We start from the raw sequence: 27,781 nt of genomic DNA on the forward strand, positions 1-27,781 counted from the left end.
CATCAGTGTGTATTCAACAGTTTGTATTCACCAGTGTGTGTTCAACAGTTTGTATTCATCAGTGTGTGTTCAACAGTTTGTATTCATCAGTGTGTGTTCAACAGTTTGTATTTACCAGTGTGTGTTCAACAGTTTGTATTCATCAGTGTGTGTTCAACAGTTTGTATTCATCAGTGTGTGTTCAACAGTTTGTATTTACCAGTGTGTGTTCAACAGTTTGTATTCATCAGTGTGTGTTCAACAGTTTGTATTTACCAGTGTGTTCAGTAGTTTGTATTCAACAGTGTTCAAAAGTTTATATTCACCAGTGTGTGTTCAACAGTTTGTATTCGCCAGTGTGTTCAGTAGTTTGTATTCAACAGTGTTCAAAAGTTTGTATTCACCAGTGTGTGTTCAACAGTTTGTATTCATCAGTGTGTGTTCAACAGTTTGTATTCATCAGTGTGTGTTCAACAGTTTGTATTTACCAGTGTGTGTTCAACAGTTTGTATTCATCAGTGTGTATTCAACAGTTTGTATTCACCAGTGTGTGTTCAACAGTTTGTATTCATCAGTGTGTGTTCAACAGTTTGTATTCATCAGTGTGTGTTCTACAGAGTGTATTCGCCAGTGTGTGTATTCAACAGTTTGTATTCACCAATGTTGTCAACATTTTATATTCACCAGTGTATTAAACAGTTTGTATTCACCAGTGTGCGTTCAACAGTTTGTATTCATCAGTGTGTGTTCAACAGTTTGTATTCATCAGTGTGTGTTCAACAGTTTGTATTCACCAGTGTGTGTTCAACAGTTTGTATTCACCAGTGTGTGTTCAACAGTTTGTATTCACCAGTGTGTGTTCTACAGTTTGTATTCACCAGTGCGTGTATTCAACAGTTTGTATTCACCAATGTTTTCAACAGTTTATATTCACCAGTGTGTATTCAACAGTTTGTATTCATCAGTGTGCGTTCAACAGTTTGTATTCATCAGTGGGTGTTCAACAGTTTGTATTCATCTGTGTGTGTTCAACATTTTGTATTCATCAGTGTGTGTTCAACAGTTTGTATTCGTCAGTGTGTGTTCAACAGTTTGTATTCATCAGTGTGTGTTCAACAGTTTGTATTCATCAGTGTGTGTTCAACAGTTTGTATTCATCAGTGTGTGTTCAACAGTTTGAATTCAGCAGTTTGTATTCACCAATGTGTTCAACAGTTTGTATTCACCAATGTGTTCAACACTTTGTATTCACCAGTATGTGTTCAACAGTTTGTATTCATCAGTGTGTGTTCAACAGTTTGTATTCACCAGTGTGTGTTCAACAGTTTGTATTCACCAGTGTGTATTCAACAGTTTGTATTCATCAGTGTGTGTTCAACAGTTTGTATTCATCAGTGTGTGTTCAACAGTTTGAATTCACCAGTGTGTTCAGCAGTTTGTATTCACCAATGTGTTCAACAGTTTGTATTCACCGGTATGTGTTCAACAGTTTGTATTCATCAGTGCGTGTTCAACAGTTTATATTCACAAGTGTGTGTGTTTAACAGTTTGTATTCACCAGTGTGTTCAACAGTTTGTATTCACCAGTATGTGTTCAACAGTTTGCATTCATCAGTGTGTGTTCAACAGTTTATATTCACCAGTGTGTGTTTAACAGTTTGTATTCACCAATGTGTTCAACAGTTTGTATTCATCAGTGTGTGTTCAACAGTTTGTATTCATCAGTGTGTGTTTAACACTTTGTATTCATCAGTGTGTGTTCAACAGTTTGAATTCACCAGTGTGTTCAGCAGTTTGTATTCACCAATGTGTTCAACAGTTTGTATTCACCAGTGTGTGTTTAACAGTTTGTATTCACCAGTGTGTGTTCAATAGTTTGTATTCACCAGTGTGTTCAATAGTTTGTATTCACCAGTGTGTGTTCAACAGTTTGTATTCACCAATGTGTTCAACAGTTTGTATTCACCAGTATGTGTTCAACAGTTTGTATTCACCAGTGTGTTCAATAGTTTGTTTTCACCAGTGTGTGTTCAACAGTTTGTATTCATCAGTGTGTTCAATAGTTTGTATTCACCAGTATGTGTTCAACAGTTTGTATTCACCAGTGTGTTCAATAGTTTGTATTCATCAGTGTGTGTTCAACAGTTTGTATTCATCAGTGTGTTCAATAGTTTGTATTCACCAGTATGTGTTCAACAGTTTGTATTCACCAGTGTGTTCAATAGTTTGTATTCATCAGTGTGTGTTCAACAGTTTGTATTCATCAGTGTGTGTTCAACAGTTTGTATTCATTAGTGTGTTCAACAGTTTGTATTCATCAGTGTGACCAACAGTTTGTATTCATCAGTGTGTCCAACAGTTTGTATTCATCAGTGTGCCCAACAGTTTGTATTCATTAGTGTCCAACAGTTTGTATTCATCAGTGTGTCCAACAGTTTGTATTCATCAGTGTGTCCAACAGTTTGTATTCATCAATGTGTCCAACAATTTGTATTCATCAGTGTGCCCAACAGTTTGTATTCATTAGTGTGTCCAACAGTTTGTATTCATTAGTGTGTCCAACAGTTTGTATTCATCAGTGTGTCCAACAGTTTGTATTCATCAGTGTGTCCAACAGTTTGTATTCATCAGTGTGTCCAACAGTTTGTATTCATCAGTGTGTCCAACAGTTTGTATTCATCAGTGTGTCCAACAGTTTGTATTCATCAGTGTGTTCAACAGTTTGTATTCACCAGTGTTTGTTTAATAGTGTGAATTCAGAAGTGTGTACTGAACTTACATCTGAATTTACCTGAAGGCCAATAACAGTAGTGACCTCGACGAGGACAGGAAGTCGGCGGCTTGTCAAATTCATGCAGGGGGGATGAACTCCGGCTCTCAGGTCATGCCTCTCGAACCATAATCGATCATTGTATTGGTTCCAGAGCCTATTGGGCTCTCATATTTTCCTTAAAGCTGTATATAGTCTGCCTACACCATTTTTCCCTCATAGAGCAATGCCCATTCTCGACATACTTTGCATTGTATTATCCCGGAAATGTTGTATGTTGTGATCATGTCTCCTGTTTTCTTCTTTATTCCTTTAGTTTTTCTCGAAACTCAAGTCTTCTCATATATATATATATGTCTTCTCATATATATATATATATATATATATATATATATATATATATATATATATATATATATATATATATATATATATATATATATATATTTGTATAAAATCAGATATGTAACTGTATAACCTTGCATAATAAAGTGTACACCATAAAAAAGGGGGGTGGTAGGAGAAGCGAACACTCTTACGTATTCAGAGTTAAATGGCAAGTTTTTCCCTGAATGCTCTGTGTTCCCTTCTCTGAGGCTGTGGGTCCCTATAATTGCACCAAAGGTGGCACCCCCCCCCCCCCTATATACACACACACACACATATATATATATATATATATATATATATATATATATATATATATATATATATATATATATATATATATATATATATATATATATATATATATATATATATATATATATATATATATATATATATATATATATATATAAAGTTTCTCATCCTTGGGGGAAAAAAAGTCTACATATTTGAGAATCACTCAACATTTAAAAAATTCCAATCTTTCCTGTCGTGTCGCTTCGTTCCTGCTGGAATCCTGCTAAAAATCTTCTGACTACATTGTGGAGCGAACCACAATCTCCCGCGTACAATCGTCCTCCAGTGCAGAGAATGCGTTGGTGGTCTTCAAAACAAGTGTAGGAATATACATTATTTAATTCCGCCAGCATTTGTTTCCTGAATCAGTACTACTGATTACTGATTCAGTACTACTGAATCAGATTTACTACTTATGTTTCTGATTTACAGTTCTGGAAGCAGTGTCCTCGACGCAACAAACGTCTGAAGCAAATTTATCAACATCATCACTAGGAACAAACTCAAATATACTAGTACGACAATAGACTCGCCTGGCCAGAGGGCGAAGCAACCCGCTTCCCACTAAGGCCGCCGTTATGCTCAGGGGCCATGGAACTTCCCCATCAGCGGTATGCCTCTGGCGCGGGTTCCTCCTACTGCTACTGCCGGAGGGACTTGTCTCCACTACCTTTCGCCGGTTCAGAGATGAACTTCACGTCCCCTTGATATATGAGAACATGGTAGGCTCTGGTTTCTTGCCCATTACATCTATCTAAACAAATATTTCTTGTCAGAGTTACTTCCGTTAAAAAGATATATATATATGCAAAAGTAAGTGTGAATTTCAGAGTTCGTAATCACTAATATTTTAAAAACAGTTGTTAGATGGAATTCCCGGCGGTGCTTAGTGCTCAAATACTAGGGGCACTGCTAGCCACCTTTCATCTCGACCGAGTTCATGATTGAGAAGTTGCAAGGCCAAGGGTTAGACTACCAACTGCCTGAGAATCATTGCACAGGTGAATATAGAAGCAAACTTGGCATCTGACAGCTTTACATGCTTCACAGACTAATCAGTAGACCAGCAGAGACAAGACTCTTGAGCTACGGTTAAAGTAGAGAATTCTATAGTTATAGTTAAAATTATTTAGTTCAACCTCGCTCTGGCAGCTCCTGCGACGGCGCTGGAACCAAGCGTATTGGCGTTTGCCTTTCCATTGGACAATTACAGCAACGTGGAGAAGGGGGACCTGCTGTATGGGTAACAGCTTCTCCTCCATATCGACCTAGCCAGGCTTTGTGCCTTGGAGAGGACACTCCAGCCTCGGCAACCAGAGCCCAACTCCATTGTCTCCCGAGGCTGTAAGATGCCTACTACTACTTGCCTACAAAACACCTACTAAGGTGTTATGACTATGCTCTGGCTGAAAACTGACAACACTTTGTCTTTCATACAGATTCGAGAATGGCCGTTGAAACCTTGCAACAGTGCAATTACGTGACAATACAATTTACATACAAAAGTTATAGCATTAATAAACACTCGAACGTCAAGGTCACTAAATACTTATAAAGTGGGTGTCAAGTCATGTAGGAACACCAGAGAATAACGTTGGAGATAAAGCTGTATAACATGTAGCTATAAGAGGAGGAATATAGACATTAACAATTCAGAGTCTACCTTGTGGAGGTTCCAGGGATCAAAGCCCCGGGGCCCGGTCTCCGACCAGGCCTTTTAGCACAGCTTAAAAAAATAATTAGAGACAGAGCGATGCAGAAGATGTATAGGGACCATAATTCAGCAGAGAAAGCGCCAAGACATTACGACGATATAGCACTTGGAAGGGATCAGGATAAGGATTTGGGATGGAACGGGGGGAAGGAATGGTGCCCAACCACTTGGACGGTCGGGAATTGAACGTCGACCTGCATGAAGCGAGACCGTCGTTCTACCGTCCAGCCGGAATAGATGGGCAACTCAGCACCTGAGATATCCTCAGGATCAGCGGACAGGTACAAGAATACAACCCAATTATGAAACGCTTATTTTCGTGAAAGAGAACAATAGAAGTGTACTTACACCACATCAGGCTTGGATACCCACGTGTATGGGAAATAGGCTAATGGGTTCCAGATAAGATGCGCAGGTCAGATGTAATTATTAATCTAAAATTCTTTATTGAGGTCTGATTAAGACTTTTTGTGCCCTCTGTAACCCTTTTTTTGTTACGCTACAGCTAACAGGATGAGAATAGCGTGTTCAATAAACTAGTTGCCACCGGCGGCAACAATCACTCAACATTCCTGGAGGAGGAGGAGGAAATGTCAGCATTGTGGAGAAATACCAGAGATTACTAGACCTTATCTAACACAGGGCAGTTACAAACCATATAAGGTTACCACTAAGATGATGATGTTAACACATTGGTCAGAACTCTACTAAAGTCAACATACAAGGCATCAACGCCCATCCACTGATCAATACATAAAAGAGCAACAATTAAGGGGGCACTGGGCCCGTTTATTATAAATGTAATTAAAGTGGTGGTAATTATTTTCTCTCATATCTGTCTCTCTTATCTCTTTCATATCTCAATGCACCTATTATTATAACTCTTTACACCTCAGTATACCTGTCCTACAACCCTTATATTTAAAAACGATTATCATTTTCAGTTAGAACCACTGGACAACTTCGGCTGGAACAGGACTTCGTCTGTCAGCCATCCGGGGACAACTGCAGGAGCTACGGCGTCCACGCCTTCAGGATCACCTGATCTTTCATTAACCACCAATAACTCCCCATCACATTTTATTAACACCGCAGCTGAGTACCCGGCGGTCGCTGAGGACCCAGGGGTCGCTGAGGACTCAAAGGTCCCTGAGGATCCAGGGGTCACTGAGGATCCAGGGGTCACTGAGGACCCAGGGGTCCTAGTGATCACGGTTGGAAAGGATGAAGCGGTGGAAAAGAGAAAGGATTATTTCTTACCGAAGTCGTTGAGGCCCATCCACTACGTCATCAAGGTTCAGCCCTTCATCAACGGCAACTACTCCATCCACGGGTTCATGGAGGTGGAGGTGGAAGTGTTGGAGCCCACGTCCAATATAACCTTGCATGCTCTGAATATGACCATCCAGACGAGCTCCGCGAAGGTGAGTGAAAACGCGTTTTAGACCAAGGCGCTTTGGAGAAAACCATAGACAGAAGGGGAGGAGTTGGCTGTGGGAAGACCAGTTGCTCCTACTCAGACCTTATGATATAATGCATCTTTCATTGAGGCAAGCTTTTGAAAATAGTTAATAGTTTTTATAACGTTTCATTCTTATATAATGTTCCATAAAAGATCTAAACCAATTTTTTATTTGAAATTGTCACGCACTTGCACCATTTTTTTTTATATAAAACTACCTCAAGGTGGTACATATCTCAAGACCGCCAAATGTTGCACGTTTTTCGTTGCCTTTTATTGAGTATTAACAAGTGGGGAAAAATTGGGTGTTGTATAATGCTGCAACACTTTCTGGCGGTCCTTCACTCATCCGGCCCCCTGCCCCTCACGTCCCTTCACTCACCTGGCATATCCTGGCCCCTCACCGGGCCCCCTGCCCCTCACCGGACCCCCTGCCCCTCACCGGGCCCCCTGCCCCTTATTACTTGGTCCTCCGGCTGGACGGTGTATTATAGAATGCATAAACCACCGCCACACGACCACCTATTACTAACGTGTTCATTGAACTTCATCCCTTCAGGCAACATGGCCAGAGTGATGGGCACACCCCAGTGATGGGCACCCGGGATGTGTTACGCTCGTCTAGTGATGAACTCTCACTGACTCCTCTGAGGTTGACCTCGAGGGGAGCCGCTCAGCAGCGAGCGCGCGCTCTTTTCTTAGTAATAAACTTAGAAGATACATCGTCAAATGAGTGCGGATGTCCTACTGTATACAAAGGGTATCACAAGCTCTTAGTTTACTATAGTGTTTGAATTGTATACAATTATAGTATTATTATATACTCTGTGGCCAATTCAGTTCTTCTCTAAATATTTTAATTTATCATTAGGGCTGTCAGGAGGAAAATGATTTAGAAAGACATCGGGAGATAAGACCCAGAGCTTATCTAGAGATATAATAACAATGTATTACAGACATAACTATTCTGGCTAATTTTACACTAAAACTGAACAACACTGTTCCATTAATAACCCGCCCCGGTATAGAGGATAGCCGAGTGTAATAAGGTACAAACTTGTAATCAAAGAAAACTTGAATAAAATAATCAGTAATTAATTAAGCTTGGGTAATGGCAGTGAATATGAGGTTGCAAGCAAAACCTCAATAACTCGCTATGAAATTGTTCTGAATCACAGATAACGTTCTTATATAACTTATCCCGTGCACTTGTTAAACCTAAGAACTTAAGAATACTATTAGAATTGCAAGCAAACCTACGTTCGTCCAGCTTCAGTGCACAATCTCATCTGGTTCAGACATGGAGCTGAGGGCTACTGCCTTTCTGGCCAGCCTATCCTCCTAAAATGATAGTACTTAGCATGTAAAACTATCGCATCTAAACTGATTTTTTACTAACTTTTCTGTTTCTTTAACCTTACCAATTGTAAAACCCTTTCAGCACATTTATTGCGACGATTTATTGCAACATGTAACCTAGTTACCTAATTACTACCTCAACCAGTTGGTAGCAGTGAAAGAGGAGACACCAGGCACAAGAGAACAAGGAGAGAGAGGAGAGGAGCGTGTCCCTGGGATCAAGCACTTCACCGTCGACGTCTCCCGACAGTTCTTCACGGCTCACCTGACGGGACAGCTCCTCCCCGGCCGGAGGTTACGCTACTCCATGAGCTACGTGGCTACCCTCTCCCACGAGTCTTCGGGGTTCTATGGTGTCGAGTACACTGACAGCGACGGTACCAAGAGGTAAGTGCTGAGGCAAGAGCACGCTGGTGAGAGAAGTGAGAGAACTTTTGCGTATATGAGAGAGAGAGGTGGGGGGGTGGGGGGAGAGACTTGTACGTCGGTGAGGGATTGGGGAGAACCTTTTGGGTTCGTGAGGTAGAGGGCAGGCGCTGAGGGTTTTCAGTCATGTTACTCTGGGAAAACACAATGGCCACGACACACCAGGGTCACGACAACAGGGCTACGACACATCAGGTCTACGATACACCAGGGGTCACGACACACCAGGGGTCACGACACACCAGGAGTCACGACACACCAGGGGTCACGACACACCAAGGGTCACGACACACCAGGGGTCATGACACACCAGGGGTCACGACACACCAGGGGTCACGACACACCAGGGGTCACGACACACCAGGGGTCACGACACACCATGCTGTATGCTCTGGCATTAGCGAAAAACATTTTGTCAGAGCCTACAGCACCTGCGTCCATCTCTCTCCACCATTGTAAACACAGGAACCATGAGTACATGTATTCTTGTGTGTAACTAATCCTATGCCAAGCTTTTACTAACACTTAATACTTAAAGCTAAACTTTCTCTCACATTGACCAATGTCATTTATCTTGCTTTTAAACCTAATGTTTCATCTTTTCTTACATCATTCTTTCTTACAACTAGAAAGATTTTTTTTTTTACTGCTTTATCTACTAATTTACAATATATTATGATACATTGCAGGTAAGTAAGACAGCTTTCTCCAGCTTCTTTTATCCATCCTTCAGTTTCTTAATTTTCTCTGATAGAAAATATCTTTTCACTTCGAGCTCTTGCTCGTACTCCGTCAAGTATGGTCTGGTGATAACCTCGAGGCTCCCTCTCCAGACGCCTGGTGAGCACGCAGCTCCAGGCCACCGACGCCAGGAAGGCCTTTCCATGCTTCGACGAGCCCGCCCTCAAAGCCACCTTCGAGCTCCACGTAGCCAGGGAGACCAACATGACGGCCCTCTCCAACATGCCTCTCCTAAACACGACTCCCAGGTGAGCTGTGACGACAGTCATGGTTGATTGATTGATTGATGAAGATAAAGCCACCACAAGAGGTGACACGGGCATGAATAGCCGGCAAATGGTAGATTTATGGGAGTGAATGTGATTTTTGGTCGTGAAAAGCCATCGTTGTGTGTGTGAAAATCTTTGTAGCAGGAGGCACCGTGCGTGTGTGTCGCCAGAGTCCCCCAGTACGACCAGGACGGACTCCTGGTTGTGTGAGGTTTAGAATGTCGTGAGTATTGATAAGGCGGTGTCCGCGCTGGCCCAGGACGCTGCTTCCATCCCTTCGGCCTGCTTCAACCATTTTTTCATGGATATATCACGTTATTACGTTATTGTAATTTCAGGGTGTCTATGAGGGTGTGAAAGAGAGCGAGAGAGAGAGAGAAAAAGAGGTGGTGATAATATTATGTCTAAAGAGCGTTATGTGATGCCACTTGGCGGCCATATTTGTTAACCCAGCCTACAGCTCCAGGAGAGTTGATTCAATACTATCATAGTCTCTGTTCCTGCCTTACGGACACTATATCATGTCTAACAGGGATGAATATAGACGCTTATTACAGCCGCATGAGTTATATGCGACCTATTTTCACTCATGAGAGCGGCAACAAATTATTACCTGTCAGTTACAAACTGCGTAACGTGACAAATGGCGGAGCCAGAAGGTATAAACACACACATTTACATGCAATCAATTTGCACAAGTGCATGACTGGAACTATATTGACCACTCGAGTGCAAACGTGGAATCCGGTTCCTAGATACCACTAACTTGTTGAACTGTTGACGAACCTTATTTACGGTCGTCACTATAGAGGTGTACTGGAGGTGGAGTGCGTGGCAGCTGACTACTGCCAGGCATGGAAGACAGTTACAGCCCCGCTCCTGTGCCAGGTAAGTCCACTACGGGCTCACCATAGCCCGTGCTACTTGCCCCGCTCCTGTGCCAGGTAAGTCCACTACGGGCTCACCACAGCCCGTGCTACTTGCCCCGCTCCTGTGCCAGGTAAGTCCACTACGGGCTCACCACAGCCCGTGCTACTTGCCCCGCTCCTGTGCCAGGTAAGTCCACTACGGGCTCACCACAGCCCGTGCTACTTGCCCCGCTCCTGTGCCAGGTAAGTCCACTACGGGCTCACCACAGCCCGTGCTACTTGGAACTTCTTGTTCCGAGAAGCTGAACCTAAAACAACAACAACAGCTGCATGGGAGGCCGTTGTTATTTATAATTGAAAACTATTCAAAGTGGAAATCATAGGTAATCCCCTTCAGGTTTTGCTGAAGGCCCAAGATTAATATTGTAAAACTAAGAAATTATAGTTAATACGATTTTTTTTAAGTTCAGGTTTATATGTTTGAAATGCATTATTTAGGGGGGAAAACTTTGTGTGAATTTTACTGTCCATCTTTTCTTCTCGATGAATTTCATGATGTAGTGAATGTATTTTTGGAGATTATTTTCCTTTCTAGGATGTATAAAGATATTTATATTTCAACAGGACAATGAGTCCATGTAAGCAAGGATTTTGGCCGAGCAGAAGATACGACATATATGGAATATTAAAAGGTATTTCCTCCGCACTTCAGGGAAGGTGAGGAAGGGTGGGTGGTGGACCACTTCGTGACCAGCCCTCCCATGTCCACCTATGTCCTCGTCCTCATCGTGTCCCCTCTCCAGTATGTCCACGTCCCCAATCCCGGTGGTGTTCCCATCACAGGTGGGTGTACTTTACTCTCTAACAAGTATAACACATTCTAGAGTTAATTTTCATTATTTTAGTTAATCTTGAACAAATATGACATTTGGAGCAATCCAATTAAACCAACATGCAGGAGCACATCTGAGAGGAACGGAAGCCCTAAACAAGAAAATAATCAACACGGAATATGTAGTGTTGTTTCATATACAATGAAACATCATATAAAAGTTTTTTAATTATATTATTAATTATATTTTAATTATATAAAATTTTAAAGTTAAAACATTAATAAAAAGTTTTCTCTTTTGTGTGAGAGTAGTTGAGAAATGGAATGAACTAAAGGAGCACATTGTTGAAGCAAACACAATTCATAGCTTTAAACTTGGTACATTCTTGAGGTTATCTTGAGATGATTTCGGGGCTTTTTTTAGTGTCCCCGCGGCCCGGTCCTCGACCAGGCCTCCACCCCCAGGAAGCAGCCCGTGACAGCTGACTAACACCCAGGTACCTATTTTTACTGCTAGGTAACAGGGGCATAGGGTGAAAGAAACTCTGCCCATTGTTTCTCGCCGGCGCCTGGGATCGAACCCAGGACCACTGGATCACAAATCCAGCGTGCTGTCCGCTCGGCCGACCGGCTAATGCCGACCGGCATTATATATATAATGTACCTAGTTTATATGTACCTAGACATACATATAAAATACTTAGGGTGATTATATATATATATATATATATATATATATATATATATATATATATATATATATATATATATATATATATATATATATATATAATGTACCTAGTTTAAAGCTATGAATAGTGTTTGCTTCAACAATGTGCTCCTTTAGTCTATTCGATTTCTCAACTACTCTCTCACAAAAAGAAAACTTTCCAACATCTCTGTGACTCATCTGAGTTTCCACCCATGTCCCCTTGTTCTGTTGGTATTCCGTGTGAACATTTCGTCTATTTTTCTTTCTGTCAATCACCCTAAGTATTTTATATGTTGCTATCATATCTTCCCGCTCCCTCCTTTTTTCTAACATCGTCAGGTTCAGTTCCTTCAGTCGCTCTTCATATCTCACCCCATGCAACTCCGGGACTAACCTCGGCGCAAGTTGTTGAACCTTTTCCAGTTTCCAAATGTGTTTCTTTAGGTGGGGGGGGGGGGGAGGGGAGTGCTTAGTGATGAGGCTGCATACTCTAAGACAGGTCTTATGTAGGCAGCGTACAGCGCTCTGCATACCCCCCCCCCCCCTTACTTGGGTTTCTGAATAACGTTCTAACTTTTGCTAGCGCAGAATTCGCTGCTGTCGTTATCCGATTTGTACGTGCTTCTGGAATTAGATTCGGTGTTACGTTTACACAGGTTCCTTTCTCGAATCGTCACAGGAAGATAGTTTCCCTTCATTTTGTACACACAGTGTTTGTTGATTCACTAAGCCCCAGGAAGAAGGTGTGGAGAGTAATGACTACATAATCTCCTCCTGAACAGTGTGGGGGCGGCCGGAGACGTTGCCTACGACTTCCCTTGTGCAACAGGAGGCGCCCAGAATGCTCGCCTTCTTCGAGAATTACCTCGGGGTGCCCTTCTCCTTGCCCAAGCTCGACCTCGTGGCGCTGCCAAGAATCATAGGCAGTGCTTTCGAGGGCTGGGGTATTATTATTTATTATGAGTAAGGCTTATGCTCTTTAATCTTTCTCTTAACAACATTTTTAACATAGAAATGACTCGGTCAAATTTTCCTTCTAATTTCTGACAAAATGTAGTTTATTTTTATATGATATACATAAATATAAATTTATAAAAATCTTGCTATACATGTCAACTTGCATCAATAACATTTTAACCTGCAAAAAATGGATGCCCTATGTTATCAAACTTGAAAAATATTATTATACAATGAACTATCACTAAAAAATTTTTACTATAAAAGTAATTGATTTTTTGGCAATTTTCTGATCGTGGAAATTGTTGAATGATCTTCCTTGCTGGGAACTTGGCAGTTGTCCATACCCTAAACCATGTTTTACCACAGCTGTGTTTAGGAGTCCAGTGTTACTGCTCTTTAAGTTTCCTTTATGATTCTGCAATCAATATTAGAAACATTTTAATGTTGTTTTTTTTTACAAATTATTTCTGTTATTTTGGAAGAAAATTAAAAATACTTTTGTTACTTGGGACAGCTTTCCCAGTCAGTTGAAGGTCTGAACGTGACTAAACAATTATTGGTTTGGTGTAAGGCATTATATTTATAAATATATATATATGGTGTTCATGGTATACTTACCATGAACACCCAAATCACGGAACTATTTACTCTACCCACCATGAGAGTAAGGACAAGATTAGAATAAATATAATATATATATATATATATATATATATATATATATATATATATATATATATATATATATATATATATATATATATATATATGTATATATATATATATATATATATATATATATATATATATATATATATATATATATATATATATATATGTCGTACCTAGTAGCCAGAACTCACTTCTCAGCCTACTATGCAAGGCCCGATTTGCCTAATAAGCCAAGTTTTCATGAATTAATTGTTTTTCGACTACCTAACCTACTTAACCTAACCTAACCTAACTTTTTCGGCTACCTAACCTAACCTAACCTAACCTATAAAGATAGGTTAGGTTAGGTTAGGTAGGGTTGGTTACGTTCGGTCATATATCTACGTTAATTTTAACTCCAATAAAAAAATGGACCTCATACAAAATGAAATTGTTAGCTTTATCATTTCATGAGAAAAAAATTAGATATAATATATTAATTCAGGAAAACTTGGCTTATTAGGCAAATCGGGCCTTGCATAGTAGGCTGAAAAGTGCGTTCTGGCTACTAGGTACGACATATATATATATATATATATATATATATATATATATATATATATATATATATATATATATATATATATATATATATATATATATATATATATATATATATATATATATAAAACATAAGGGCTGAACTATATTTCTAATTATGGAGGGGAGAGCTTGCAGCCTGCTAGAGATGTTATCTGTTCCTGTACCTACCTGAGGTAAAAAAAAAAAAAAAAAAAAAAAAAACTTAACGACCAACGTCAGACCAAAACTGTGTTTGTTTCTCATCTAGAAGACTCTGACCCCAAGAAAAACGTCAAGTAAATATAAATATATTTATATAGCAATATAAATATTTTATTAATATTAGAGCAATATAAAGCATTTTTATTAAATATTTTCTGTAATTTCACCAATATTATTATAATTATTATTTGCATATATTACTATTATTATGTGTATATATTTTTATTATTGATGATGATGCTATTTGTAACGGGATTAGTGCTGTTAAATCCAGACTTTTTTGTTTCAATTATTATTAGTGCAATACAAAAATATTTACTAACACTTTCCATTTTATCTATGTATATGGTCAGTGAGAAAGCGATGACGTACGACCCAGCGGTGGACGACGACTCCCACAAAGCCCTGGTGACGTACGTGCTGGCCCACGAGCTGGCCCACCAGTGGTTCGGTAACCTGGTCACGCCCAGGTGGTGGACCGACCTCTGGCTCAGTGAAGGCTTCGCCTCCTACCTCCAGTACCTCTCTGTCAGCAATGTTAGTCAACACCTTGTTCATGTGTGCGTTATGGCCGCCCGAACGGGTTGGTCACCTGATCAACCAGGCTGTGACTTGATACACCAGGCTGTGACTTGATACACCAGGCTGTGACTTGATACACCAGGCTGTGACTTGATACACCAGGCTGTGACTTGATACACCAGGCTGTGACTTGATACACCAGGCTGTGACTTGATACACCAGGCTGTGACTTGATACACCAGGCTGTGACTTGATACACCAGGCTGTGACTTGATACACCAGGCTGCGACTTGATACACCAGGCTGTGACTTGATACACCAGGCTGTGACTTGATACACCAGGCTGTGACTTGATACACCAGGCTGTGACTTGATACACCAGGCTGTGACTTGATACACCAGGCTGTGACTTGATACACCAGACTGTGACTTGATACACCAGGCTGTGACTTGATACACCAGGCTGTGACTTGATACACCAGGCTGTGACTTGATACACCAGGCTGTGATTCATACGTGAGGCTGCGAGCAGCCGCATACAACAGCCTGATTGACCAGACCAGCAACCAGGAGAACTGGTCGAGGACCGGGCCGCGGGGACGCTAAGCCCCAAAATCATCGCAAGGTAACTTATCTTGAGATGATTTCGGGGCTTAGCGTCCCCGCGGCCTAGTCCTCGACCAGGCCTCCTTTTTGTTACACACCCCCCCAGGAAGCAGCCCATAGCAACTGTCTAACTCCCAGGTACCTATTTACTGCTAGGTAACAGGGGCATCAGGGTGAAAGAAACATTTTGCCCATTTGTCTCCGTCTCCATCGGGGATCGAACCAGGAACCTCAAGACTACGAATCTGAAGTGCTGTCCACCCAGCTGTCAGGTGCCCGTCCTCATAAACTGTAGCCGTCAACATAGTTCTGGGCCAAAATAAATTCTGTGACAAATAGACTGAGAAGAGGGTTACATCTTTCCTTCAAAAATGTTTCTTAAAGCGGGAAATACACACAACTATTCAGTTGTAAACATAACATGGTTATTCTCAAAATGGTAGGATGAGATATATGTACAAATTAAATATATTGTTATGACACCCTAGAAAAAAGTGACATTAATTTCATTACTCTGACCCTCACAGCTAACGCCATCAACAGTTTCGGTAGAGAGAGAGATGTTTCATATTATCGAAAACACTCTCTATATAGACCACGAGCCATCTTCTCACGAAATACGAGTGCCTGTCTTCAACCCAGAAGAAATATGGGACCTGTTTGATGCCATCTCATACTTTAAGGGTAAGTCATTAATCATATAGCTTTGTTGCCTGAAATTATATCCTTTTTTTAAACAATTATGTTAAGTAGTACCGAAATTGCTTAGCTTCATAGTATTTTATATTGTCATCCGGAGGAGTTACGGTGCAAGTTGTGTTATTAGTTATCATAGTAATTAATATATGATGTGCAGATAAATAGTTCAATCTAATGTCAAACAACCTCCACTGAGGTGTGAGACAATTTTGTGTCTTCTGGCATCCTTGTGCACGTCCTCTCACCGGGTGAATAAGGGTATATATATATATATATATATATATATATATATATATATATATATATATATATATATATATATATATATATATATATATATATATATATATATATATATATATATATATATATAATAAATATAATATATATATATATATATATATATATATATATATATATATATATATATATATATATATATATATATATTTTATTAAATATGACCGAAAAAGTAAGATTAATAATTCTAACACGAATTTTCTCAATCTTTCGTACATTATGCTTCACTGTTGGAGGTAAATCAAAAATCACTTCTCCAAAATTCATTTTTATTTCTAGTCTGACGCGACACGGGCGCGTTTCGTAAAACTTATTACATTTTCAAAGACTTCACAAATACACAACTGATTAGAACTTGCATTTCCCTGATTTTCCCTGACGATTTGTCGCGTCAGACTAGAAATAAAAATGAATTTTGGAGAAGTGATTTTTGATTTACCTCCAACAGTGAAGCATAATGTACGAAAGATTGAGAAAATTCGTGTTAGAATTATTAATCTTACTTTTTCGGTCATATTTAATAAAATATGTCTACAGGAAAGACTGCTACCAAAATATACTAATATATATATATATATATATATATATATATATATATATATATATATATATATATATATATATATATATATATATATATATATATATATATATATATATATATATATATATATATATATATATATATATATATAGTAGTAGGCATCCTTCAGTCTCGGGAGACTATGGAGTTGCGCCCTAGTTGCCAATCCTGGTGCAGCGTCTGGTGTGACTGATGAGGCCAATCCGAGAGTGGCAGTCCATCCCTCACCGAGCACAAACGAAGTCCGATTCTGGTCTGTCTTCCTGGCTACCGGCTTTCCTTCTCTGTCTCTTTGCCTCCGATTCCTTGGCAAGTGACTCCTCGAACTTGGAGAGACCTCTTTGAACAGACTGCCTCCAGGCTGAACGGTCTGCAGCCAGTGTCTCCCATATAGCAAGATCGACGTCCATGGCTTTCAGGTCCCTCTTACATACGTCTTTGTACCGTAGCTGGGGCTAGCCTGTTGGACGCTTTCCCTGCCTCAGCTCTCCGTACAGGAGATCCTTGGGATCCTGCCGTCGCCCATTCGCACAACATGCCCGAGCCAGCGCATTTGTCTCTGTTTCAGCATTGTGTACATATGTACACAATATATATATATATATATATATATATATATATATATATATATATATATATATATATATATATATATATATATATATATATATATATATTACGGAGGTTTTCTGGGGTTACCTGGGACTGTCTGACTATCTTCCATCTATTCATCCATCCATATATCCATATATCTATCCATCCATCCACCCATCATAGATCTCCGTATCTATCTATCCATTGTTGGGATCGCCATCTAGTTCTGTCCATTCCCACATCAAGAGTTGTTTGTTCCCACCCTAAGGAGACACTAGACGGCCCAGAAAATACTTTTCGTTATGAGTTAAAGTGCGAGAGACACGATTTACTTGTAAATTTATTATAAGGCTGTGGCCAAAATGGCGCCTAAGAGAGTTGTTGACGAGGTCCTCAGAACCGAGGTCCTCAGGACCTCGGGTTAGCGACGAAGGTCCCTGTGTCTCCGGGGCAACTCGGGGGTAAAGTGTTGACTCTGATTAAGGAGGCTGAGAGAAGTACTAATGATTTTACTAGTACTAATATGAATGAACAAATCCAACAAGAGCCTTGACGAGGGTTCGAACCTATGCCTTGGGTGTTCCCAGGCGCGCTCTAGTCGACTGCACCACGACATAAGTTCATAGGAAAACCCAGGACATAGGTTCGAACCCTCATCAAGGCTCTTGTTGGTTGTGTTCATTGATATATCACGTTAATAGGATTTCTCTGTGTACTAATATGAATGTTGTGCTGGCCTCACAGGTTCCTCAGTCATCCATATGATGAAACACTTCCTATCCGAGCAAACTTTCAGGAAGGGCTTGACGAACTTTCTCCGTGGATGGTGAGTTAATATTGTGAAGTTATTGATCTCTCTTATTATCATTCAATCTTGGTTCATCGCCAAATCACAACATGTGGTCACGGCTGCAGAGTAAATCAGCAGTTTGTTGTAAGAGAATACCTCAAGGTGCCACTTTATCCTCTTTAATAATGAGCAATCAAGTGATCCAACACTCTTTCTCTGCTATCATGCCCAACCACTTGGGATGGACAGTAGAGCGACGGTCTTGCTTCATGCAGGTCGGCGATCAATCCCCGACCATACAAGTCTTTGGCCACCATTCCTTACCCCCGTCTCATCCCAAATCCTTATCCTGACCCTCCCTTCCCAGTGCTATATAATCGTAATGGTTTGGCGCTTTCCCCCCCTTGATAACTCCCTTCCCTTCCAAGTGCTAATTTAGTCATATTGAATAAGCACTCTCTTCACTATTCGATAAGATCAAGAATGCTGTGGTTTACAGCCAGTACAAGAACGCGGACCAGGACGACCTGTGGCGGCACTTGACGGTGGCCGCGCGCCACGACGCAGCCTTGCCCCTGGGTGTCAGCGTGAAGATGGTGATGGAGCCCTGGACGCTGCAGGCCGGCTACCCCGTCATCACGGTGGTCAGGAGCACCACTGGCACCTCTGCCACCGTCTACCAGGTCAGTGGGCACCACTGGCACCTCTGCCATCGTCTACCAGGTCAGTGGGCACCACTGGCACCTCTGCCACCGTCTACCAGGTCAGTGGGCACCACTGGCACCTCTGCCACCGTCTACCAGGTCAGTGGGCACCACTGGCACCTCTGCCATCGTCTACCAGGTCAGTGGGCACCACTGGCACCTCTGCCACCGTCTACCAGGTCAGTGGGCACCACTGGCACCTCTACCACCGTCTACCAAGTCAGTGGGCACGACACATTGCCCAATTTGCCAATGACAAAATTATGGTGATAAATATGGCCAGAAGACTCAAATTTGATTTATTAGATGGGCTAATAATAGGAAAATTGGCAAATGTAATTGAATGCTGACAAGTATAAGGTTCTAATTCTGGAAAGCTATAATAGTTACCAGATAAACTACTATCTGTAATAAACTATTATAAGCTATAATAGTTACCAGATACAAGCTAAACAATATGGAAATGACAAATATGAATGCTAAATAGATCTGGATGTCTAATTCGTAGTCATCATTAGGATCTAAAGCCAAGATATCAATGTATAAATGTCCAAAATAAAACCAATAGACAACTAGAATGATAACTAGAGGTGTTAACATATAATACATCTTATTCTTTAACTTTATCTTGGCCCTCTTATGTTGCTAAGTTTCTGGCTCCATAGTATACAATGGTGAGAAATTGATCACTATTCAATATGCACTCTTAACACGCGACGAGTGAAGGATGACATGTCTGAAGAATTCCAGTTGACGAAAGGATAAAACAGAGGGGATGATGATAATAAAGCGATAAGTATATCAACACGGAAACAGACCGCGAAACAATGATGCAGGTTGAATAAGCTTAAATTCAACAAAGATCTGGGTAAATACTGGTTTGAAAATTGGATTGATAATTTATGGAGCAAATTACTAGGTTATATAATAGACACATGATCGTGTCTGCTAGACCTATAGATGTGAGTTTAATGGATATAAACACTTGGGTTGAATGGGCCTTCTGCAGTTACTGCCATTCTTATGGTCTAATGACATTGGGCTCATGAACGAATCTTGGCTTAGTGTACCTGTTGTTCTTCTGGTCTCCTCAGTGGTAATCATATGCAATGTCATGTTGAATATATTAGTGTTATTGGCCTGGATTTTGTGTATGACTGTAAAAGTCTTCATAATATTTGATTTTTTTAAATCGTAACAAAGTTGTGAAAGCTTTTCGTTATTTTATAGCTAAAATGCAATTTAGTTGGACAATTTATTGGTAAACTCTATTGTCGGTCATTGACACGAAATACTCATTTGCTCTGTGTTAAAGGAACACATTTCTTCACTTCTGCTGATGTAGGCCTACCTGGTGTAGGCCTGTCGTGGCTGTGATAACTGCTATTATTTTTCTTAATTTTATCTGATCTCCATTTAACAGATAATGTATTGTGACAATGCCATTTTGGTTTCCAAGAACGAGAAACTATTGATTTTGTAATGTTCTCAAAATTCGGCATATATTCTCAGAGCACTTGTAGTGAATGCATTGGATAAAAAAAATATTATATTGAAGGGAAGGGAAATTTTATAGCCTTTATAGCACTTGGAAGGGGTCAGGATAAGGATTTGGGATGGGACGGGTGGAAAGGAATGGTGCCAAACCACTTGGACCGTCGAGGATTGAACGCCGAAATGCATGAAGCGAGACCGTTGCAAGTCTACCGTCCGGCCCAAGTGATTGGGGATATTATATCAAAGTATAAATATAAGGACCCAGTTCTCTAATGCATCATTTATTTCAGGAAAAGTTATTACTGGGAACGGATAAAAACTTTACCGTGAACGAGTTCCCTAAATGGTGGATTCCCTTGAGCTTCACCAGCCGGAGCGAACTGGACTTCAACCACACCCAGCCCCGAGTGTGGATGAGGAGCACTGAGTCCCAGGTCACGGTCCCAGCCCTGCCCAGCAAGGACCAGTGGGTCATATTCAACGTGAAGAGAGCAGGTTACTACAGGGTCACCTACGACCTGCACAACTGGAACCTGATCGTGAAGCAGCTCCTCACTGACCACACAGTTATACATGTCCTTAATAGAGGCCAGCTAGTTGGTGATGCTCTCGAACTTGCTCTGGCTGGTAAGTTTGATCGCATTTGTCTAATGGGGGAGAGAAGGGATGTGCATGAGATGTGTCTGTTGAACATGTTGAAAAGAAAAACACACAAGAGATCCAGTTTCGTCCACACACAAGGGATCTAGCATCGTCCACATACAAGAGGTTCAGCCTCGTCCACATACAAGAGGTCCAGTCTCGTCCACATACAAACGAGTCCAGCCTCGTCCACACACAAGGGGTCCAGCCTCGTCCACACACAAGAGGTCCAGCCTCGTCCACATACAGGAGGTCCAGCCTCGTCCACATACAAGGAACGGATCAAGCCTGTAATTCCAGCTCAGATCTAGCCAAATGCCTCTAAGCTCACCAGACGGTGCTGCACCTTGCAACAGGATCCCGACCACAAACATATTTATGAAGTAACGAAGTATTTCACGGCCGAAAAGTGGAATGTTCTTGACTGGCCAAGTCGATCTGCCAACCTGAACATAACAGAGCATGGGTTTCACTTGAGGATGCGCAGTTGAGGGCAGAACAGCCCCGCAGTGCTCAGGATTTGAAGATGACGGCAGAAGAGACCCCGCAGAGCATCAATTGGAAAGACACCCGTCATTTGATGTTGTCAATGGGTCGCAGACTTCACGAAGTCAACGCATGCCGAAAATTTGCAACTTACTATTAGATATAACGACTTTTTAACCAGTATTTTTATGTGTACATTTACATTTAGTCCCCTTGAATTAGCGGCACTTTTTAAAAGTGTAATTCCTATTCGGTCCATTCGATATTAATTTCAATATCCTCAAATTAATGATGAAAACCTGCACCTTAACCTTAATGGGACTATTTCATTTAACATACAGCTTGCTGGAACACAGAGCCAAAACAACATTGTGTCACTGTTTAAATACTATGTATCACACTGTATAACATATTCATTTTCTAAAAAAGTTGCTTCTCCAGGACATCTCTCCTACAAGACTGCTCTGGACGTCATCGAGTACGTGGAGAAGGAGGAGGACATGCTGGTCTTCAAGGTCCTCCTCGCTAACATTATGCGCATGGAGAAGCTGCTCAGAGTTACTCCTGCCTATGAGGGCTTTAAGGTGACGGGTGATGATTGTTATTCACATGGGGGTGTGTATGGCTGTCTTGTGTTGTGTGTTAGTTTATGTGGATGGGTATGGCTGTCTTGTGCTGTGTTTACGTGGGTGTGTTGGGCTGCGTTTACGTGGGTGTATTGGGCTGTCATGTGCTGTGTTTACGTGGGTGTGTTGGGCTGTCTTGTGCTGTGTTTACGTGGGTGTATTGGGCTCTCATGTGCTGTGTTTACGTGGGTGTATTGGGCTGTCATGTGCTGTGTTTACGTGGATGTATTGGGCTGTCTTGTGCTGTGTTTACGTGGGTGTGTTGGGCTGTCATGTGATGTGTTTACGTGGGTGTGTTGGGCTGTCTTGTGCTGTGTTTACGTGGGTGTATTGGGCTGTCATGTGCTGTGTTTACCTGGGTGTATTGGGCGGTCATGTGATGTGTTTACGTGGGTGTGTTGGGCTGTCTTGCGCTGTGTTTACGTGGGTGTGTTGGGCTGTCATGTGATGTGTTTACGTGGGTGTGTTGGGCTGTCTTGCGCTGTGTTTACGTGGGTGTGTTGGGCTGTCTTGTGCTGTGTTTACGTGGGTGTGTTGGGCTGTCTTGCGCTGTGTTTACGTGGGTGTGTTGGGCTGTCTTGTGCTGTGTTTACGTGGGTGTGTTGGGCTGTCATGTGATGTGTTTACGTGGGTGTGTTGGGCTGTCTTGTGTTGTGTTTACGTGGGTGTGTTGGGCTGTCTTGTGCTGTGTTTACGTGGGTGTGTTGGGCTGTCATGTGCTGTGTTTACGTGGGTGTATTGGGCTGTCATGTGCTGTGTTTACGTGGATGTATTGGGCTGTCTTGTGCTGTGTTTACGTGGGTGTGTTGGGCTGTCATGTGATGTGTTTACGTGGGTGTGTTGGGCTGTCTTGTGCTGTGTTTACGTGGGTGTATTGCGCTGTCATGTGCTGTGTTTACGTGGGTGTATTGGGCTGTCATGTGATGTGTTTACGTGGGTGTGTTGGGCTGTCTTGCGCTGTGTTTACGTGGGTGTGTTGGGCTGTCATGTGATGTGTTTACGTGGGTGTGTTGGGCTGTCTTGTGCTGTGTTTACGTGGGTGTGTTGGGCTGTCTTGTGCTGTGTTTACGTGGGTGTATTGGGCTGTCATGTGCTGTGTTTACGTGGGTGTATTGGGCTGTCATGTGCTGTGTTTACGTGGATGTATTGGGCTGTCTTGTGCTGTGTTTACGTGGGTGTGTTGGGCTGTCATGTGATGTGTTTACGTGGGTGTGTTGGGCTGTCTTGTGCTGTGTTTACGTGGGTGTATTGGGCTGTCATGTGCTGTGTTTACCTGGGTGTATTGGGCGGTCATGTGATGTGTTTACGTGGGTGTGTTGGGCTGTCTTGCGCTGTGTTTACGTGGGTGTGTTGGGCTGTCATGTGATGTGTTTACGTGGGTGTGTTGGGCTGTCTTGTGCTGTGTTTACGTGGGTGTGTTGGGCTGTCTTGCGCTGTGTTTACGTGGGTGTGTTGAGCTGTCTTGTGCTGTGTTTACGTGGGTGTGTTGGGCTGTCTTGCGCTGTGTTTACGTGGGTGTGTTGGGCTGTCTTGTGCTGTGTTTACGTGGGTGTGTTGGGCTGTCATGTGATGTGTTTACGTGGGTGTGTTGGGCTGTCTTGTGTTGTGTTTACGTGGGTGTGTTGGGCTGTCTTGTGCTGTGTTTACGTGGGTGTGTTGGGCTGTCATGTGCTGTGTTTACGTGGGTGTATTGGGCTGTCATGTGCTGTGTTTACGTGGATGTATTGGGCTGTCTTGTGCTGTGTTTACGTGGGTGTGTTGGGCTGTCATGTGATATGTTTACGTGGGTGTGTTGGGCTGTCTTGTGCTGTGTTTACGTGGGTGTATTGCGCTGTCATGTGCTGTGTTTACGTGGGTGTATTGGGCTGTCATGTGATGTGTTTACGTGGGTGTGTTGGGCTGTCTTGCGCTGTGTTTACGTGGGTGTGTTGGGCTGTCATGTGATGTGTTTACGTGGGTGTGTTGGGCTGTCTTGTGCTGTGTTTACGTGGGTGTGTTGGGCTGTCTTGCGCTGTGTTTACGTGGGTGTGTTGGGCTGTCTTGTGCTGTGTTTACGTGGGTGTGTTGGGCTGTCTTGCGCTGTGTTTACGTGGGTGTGTTGGGCTGTCTTGTGCTGTGTTTACGTGGGTGTGTTGGGCTGTCATGTGATGTGTTTACGTGGGTGTGTTGGGCTGTCTTGTGTTGTGTTTATGTGGGTGTGTTGGGCTGTCTTGTGCTGTGTTTACGTGGGTGTGTTGGGCTGTCTTGTGCTGTGTTTACGTGGGTGTGCTGGGCTGTCTTGTGCTGTGTTTACGTGGGTGTGTTGGGCTGTCTTGTGCTGTGTTTACGTGGGTGTGTTGGGCTGTCATGTGCTGTGTTTACGTGGGTGTGTTGGGCTGTCATGTGATGTGTTTACGTGGGTGTGTTGGGCTGTCTTAGGCTGTGTTTACGTGGGTGTGTTGGGCTGTCTTGTACTGTGTTTACGTGGGTGTGTTGGGCTGTCTTGTGCTGTGTTTACGTGAGTGTATTGGGCTGTCTTTTGCTGTGTTTACGTGGGTGTATTGGGCTGTCTTGTGCTGTGTTTACGTGAGTGTGTTGGGCTGTCTTGTGCTGTGTTTACGTGGGTGTGTTGGGCTGTCTTGTGCTGTGTTTACGTGGGTGTGTTGGGCTGTCTTGTGCTGTGTTTACGTGGGTGTGTTGGGCTGTCATGTGATGTGTTTACGTTGGTGTGTTGGGCTGTCTTGTGTTGTGTTTACGTGGGTGTGTTGGGCTGTCTTGTGCTGTGTTTACGTGGGTGTGTTGGGCTGTCATGTGCTGTGTTTACGTGGGTGTGTTGGGCTGTCATGTGATGTGTTTACGTGGGTGTGTTGGGCTGTCTTAGGCTGTGTTTACGTGGGTGTGTTGGGCTGTCTTGTACTGTGTTTACGTGGGTGTGTTGGGCTGTCTTGTGCTGTGTTTACGTGAGTGTATTGGGCTGTCTTTTGCTGTGTTTACGTGGGTGTATTGGGCTGTCTTGTGCTGTGTTTACGTGAGTGTGTTGGGCTGTCTTGTGCTGTGTTTACGTGGGTGTGTTGGGCTGTCTTGTGCTGTGTTTACGTGGGTGTGTTGGGCTGTCTTGTGCTGTGTTTACGTGGGTGTGTTGGGCTGTCTTGCGCTGTGTTTACGTGGGTGTGTTGGGCTGTCTTGTGCTGTGTTTACGTGGGTGTGTTGGGCTGTCATGTGATGTGTTTACGTGGGTGTGTTGGGCTGTCTTGTGTTGTGTTTACGTGGGTGTGTTGGGCTGTCTTGTGCTGTGTTTACGTGGGTGTGTTGGGCTGTCATGTGCTGTGTTTACGTGGGTGTATTGGCCTGTCATGTGCTGTGTTTACGTGGATGTATTGGGCTGTCTTGTGCTGTGTTTACGTGGGTGTGTTGGGCTGTCATGTGATGTGTTTACGTGGGTGTGTTGGGCTGTCTTGTGCTGTGTTTACGTGGGTGTATTGCGCTGTCATGTGCTGTGTTTACGTGGGTGTATTGGGCTGTCATGTGATGTGTTTACGTGGGTGTGTTGGGCTGTCTTGCGCTGTGTTTACGTGGGTGTGTTGGGCTGTCATGTGATGTGTTTACGTGGGTGTGTTGGGCTGTCTTGTGCTGTGTTTACGTGTGTGTGTTGGGCTGTCTTGCGCTGTGTTTACGTGGGTGTGTTGGGCTGTCTTGTGCTGTGTTTACGTGGGTGTGTTGGGCTGTCTTGCGCTGTGTTTACGTGGGTGTGTTGGGCTGTCTTGTGCTGTGTTTACGTGGGTGTGTTGGGCTGTCATGTGATGTGTTTACGTGGGTGTGTTGGGCTGTCTTGTGTTGTGTTTACGTGGGTGTGTTGGGCTGTCTTGTGCTGTGTTTACGTGGGTGTGTTGGGCTGTCTTGTGCTGTGTTTACGTGGGTGTGCTGGGCTGTCTTGTGCTGTGTTTACGTGGGTGTGTTGGGCTGTCTTGTGCTGTGTTTACGTGGGTGTGTTGGGCTGTCATGTGCTGTGTTTACGTGGGTGTGTTGGGCTGTCATGTGATGTGTTTACGTGGGTGTGTTGGGCTGTCTTAGGCTGTGTTTACGTGGGTGTGTTGGGCTGTCTTGTACTGTGTTTACGTGGGTGTGTTGGGCTGTCTTGTGCTGTGTTTACGTGAGTGTATTGGGCTGTCTTTTGCTGTGTTTACGTGGGTGTATTGGGCTGTCTTGTGCTGTGTTTACGTGAGTGTATTGGGCTGTCTTGTGCTGTGTTTACGTGAGTGTATTGGGCTGTCTTGTGCTGTGTTTACGTGAGTGTATTGGGCTGTCTTGTGCTGTGTTTACGGGGGTGTGTTGGGCTGTCTTGTGTTGTGTTTACGTGGGTGTATTGGGCTGTCTTGTGCTGTGTTTACGTGCGTGTATTGGGCTGTCTTGTACTGTGTTTACGTGGGTGTATTGGGCTGTCATGTGCTGTGTTTACGTGAGTGTATTGGGCTGTCTTGTGCTGTGTTTACGTGGGTGTGTTGGGCTGTTTTGTGCTGTGTTTACGTGGGTGTGTTGGGCTGTCTTGTGTTGTGTTTACGTGGGTGTATTGGGCTGTCTTGTGCTGTGTTTACGTGTGTGTATTGGGCTGTCTTGTACTGTGTTTACGTAGGTGTATTGGGCTGTCATGTGCTGTGTTTACGTGAGTGTATTGGGCTGTCTTGTGCTGTGTTTACGTGAGTGTATTGGGCTGTCTTGTGTTGTGTTTACGTGGGTGTATTGGGCTGTCTTGTGCTGTGTTTACGTGTGTGTATTGGGCTGTCTTGTACTGTGTTTACGTAGGTGTATTGGGCTGTCATGTGCTGTGTTTACGTGAGTGTATTGGGCTGTCTTGTGCTGTGTTTACGTGGGTGTGTTGGGCTGTCTTGTGCTAAGTAATTTACTTGTATGGTGAGCTTTTTATTTATCATGCTAAGTTGCATGCCATACACTCCCCACCATAGGTAGGTAGATCATGAAGAAAATTAAAATCGGCTGTACAAATACAATAGGAAAGAAAGAAAGAAACAGACAAAGAGAGATTAAACTGCCAGAAAGCTAAACATATAGGCTCAAAATTTACAGATAAATATTGAATAATAGAGAGAGAGAAGGGAATTATCAGGGGAAAGCGTTAAGCCATTACGACTATATAGCTCTTGGAAGGGAACAGAATACAGAATAAGGATTTGGGATGGGACGGGCGGGAAGAAATGGCGCCCATCCACTTGGACGGTCGGGGATTGAACGCCGACCTGCAGGGGAATAAAAAGAGAGAGGGGAAAAATAAGCTTAGACCCTGGAAACACAAACCGAAACTGTCCCTATTTTCCGCTGGTTACAACTTGTAATAAAGTTGTTACACCTTGGCTTAACGTGTTTATGACGTATTAGAACGTTGTTACAACTTGCTATATTGGTTGTTATAACTGATTAGGAGCTGTTAAAACTTGTTCGAACGTTGTACCAACGTCGTAGTTTCGGTGTGTGTTTGGCGGGGATCGAGACACAGTAAGGTGATCAC

The 27,781-nt window shown here is 42.6% G+C and overlaps 1 protein-coding gene across 1 annotated transcript in view; it reads left to right on the forward strand.

The window, feature by feature from the left end:
* The first annotated feature begins 3,621 nt into the window (after positions 1-3,621).
* Positions 3,622-27,781, forward strand: part of LOC123751771 (aminopeptidase N) — a 42,914-nt gene continuing 18,754 nt past the window's right edge. The window contains exons 1-12 of the mRNA XM_069332433.1: positions 3,622-4,155; positions 6,092-6,571; positions 8,114-8,355; positions 9,228-9,383; positions 10,986-11,116; positions 12,600-12,780; positions 14,586-14,769; positions 15,888-16,044; positions 18,281-18,362; positions 18,826-19,009; positions 20,818-21,154; positions 22,097-22,239. Coding sequence (XP_069188534.1) covers positions 4,012-4,155; positions 6,092-6,571; positions 8,114-8,355; positions 9,228-9,383; positions 10,986-11,116; positions 12,600-12,780; positions 14,586-14,769; positions 15,888-16,044; positions 18,281-18,362; positions 18,826-19,009; positions 20,818-21,154; positions 22,097-22,239 — 2,421 coding nt within the window. The 5' untranslated portion in view covers positions 3,622-4,011. The remainder of the gene's footprint in view (positions 4,156-6,091; positions 6,572-8,113; positions 8,356-9,227; positions 9,384-10,985; positions 11,117-12,599; positions 12,781-14,585; positions 14,770-15,887; positions 16,045-18,280; positions 18,363-18,825; positions 19,010-20,817; positions 21,155-22,096; positions 22,240-27,781) is intronic.

This window comes from Procambarus clarkii, chromosome 4, assembly GCF_040958095.1.
Source record: "Procambarus clarkii isolate CNS0578487 chromosome 4, FALCON_Pclarkii_2.0, whole genome shotgun sequence".
NCBI lineage: Eukaryota > Metazoa > Arthropoda > Malacostraca > Decapoda > Cambaridae > Procambarus > Procambarus clarkii.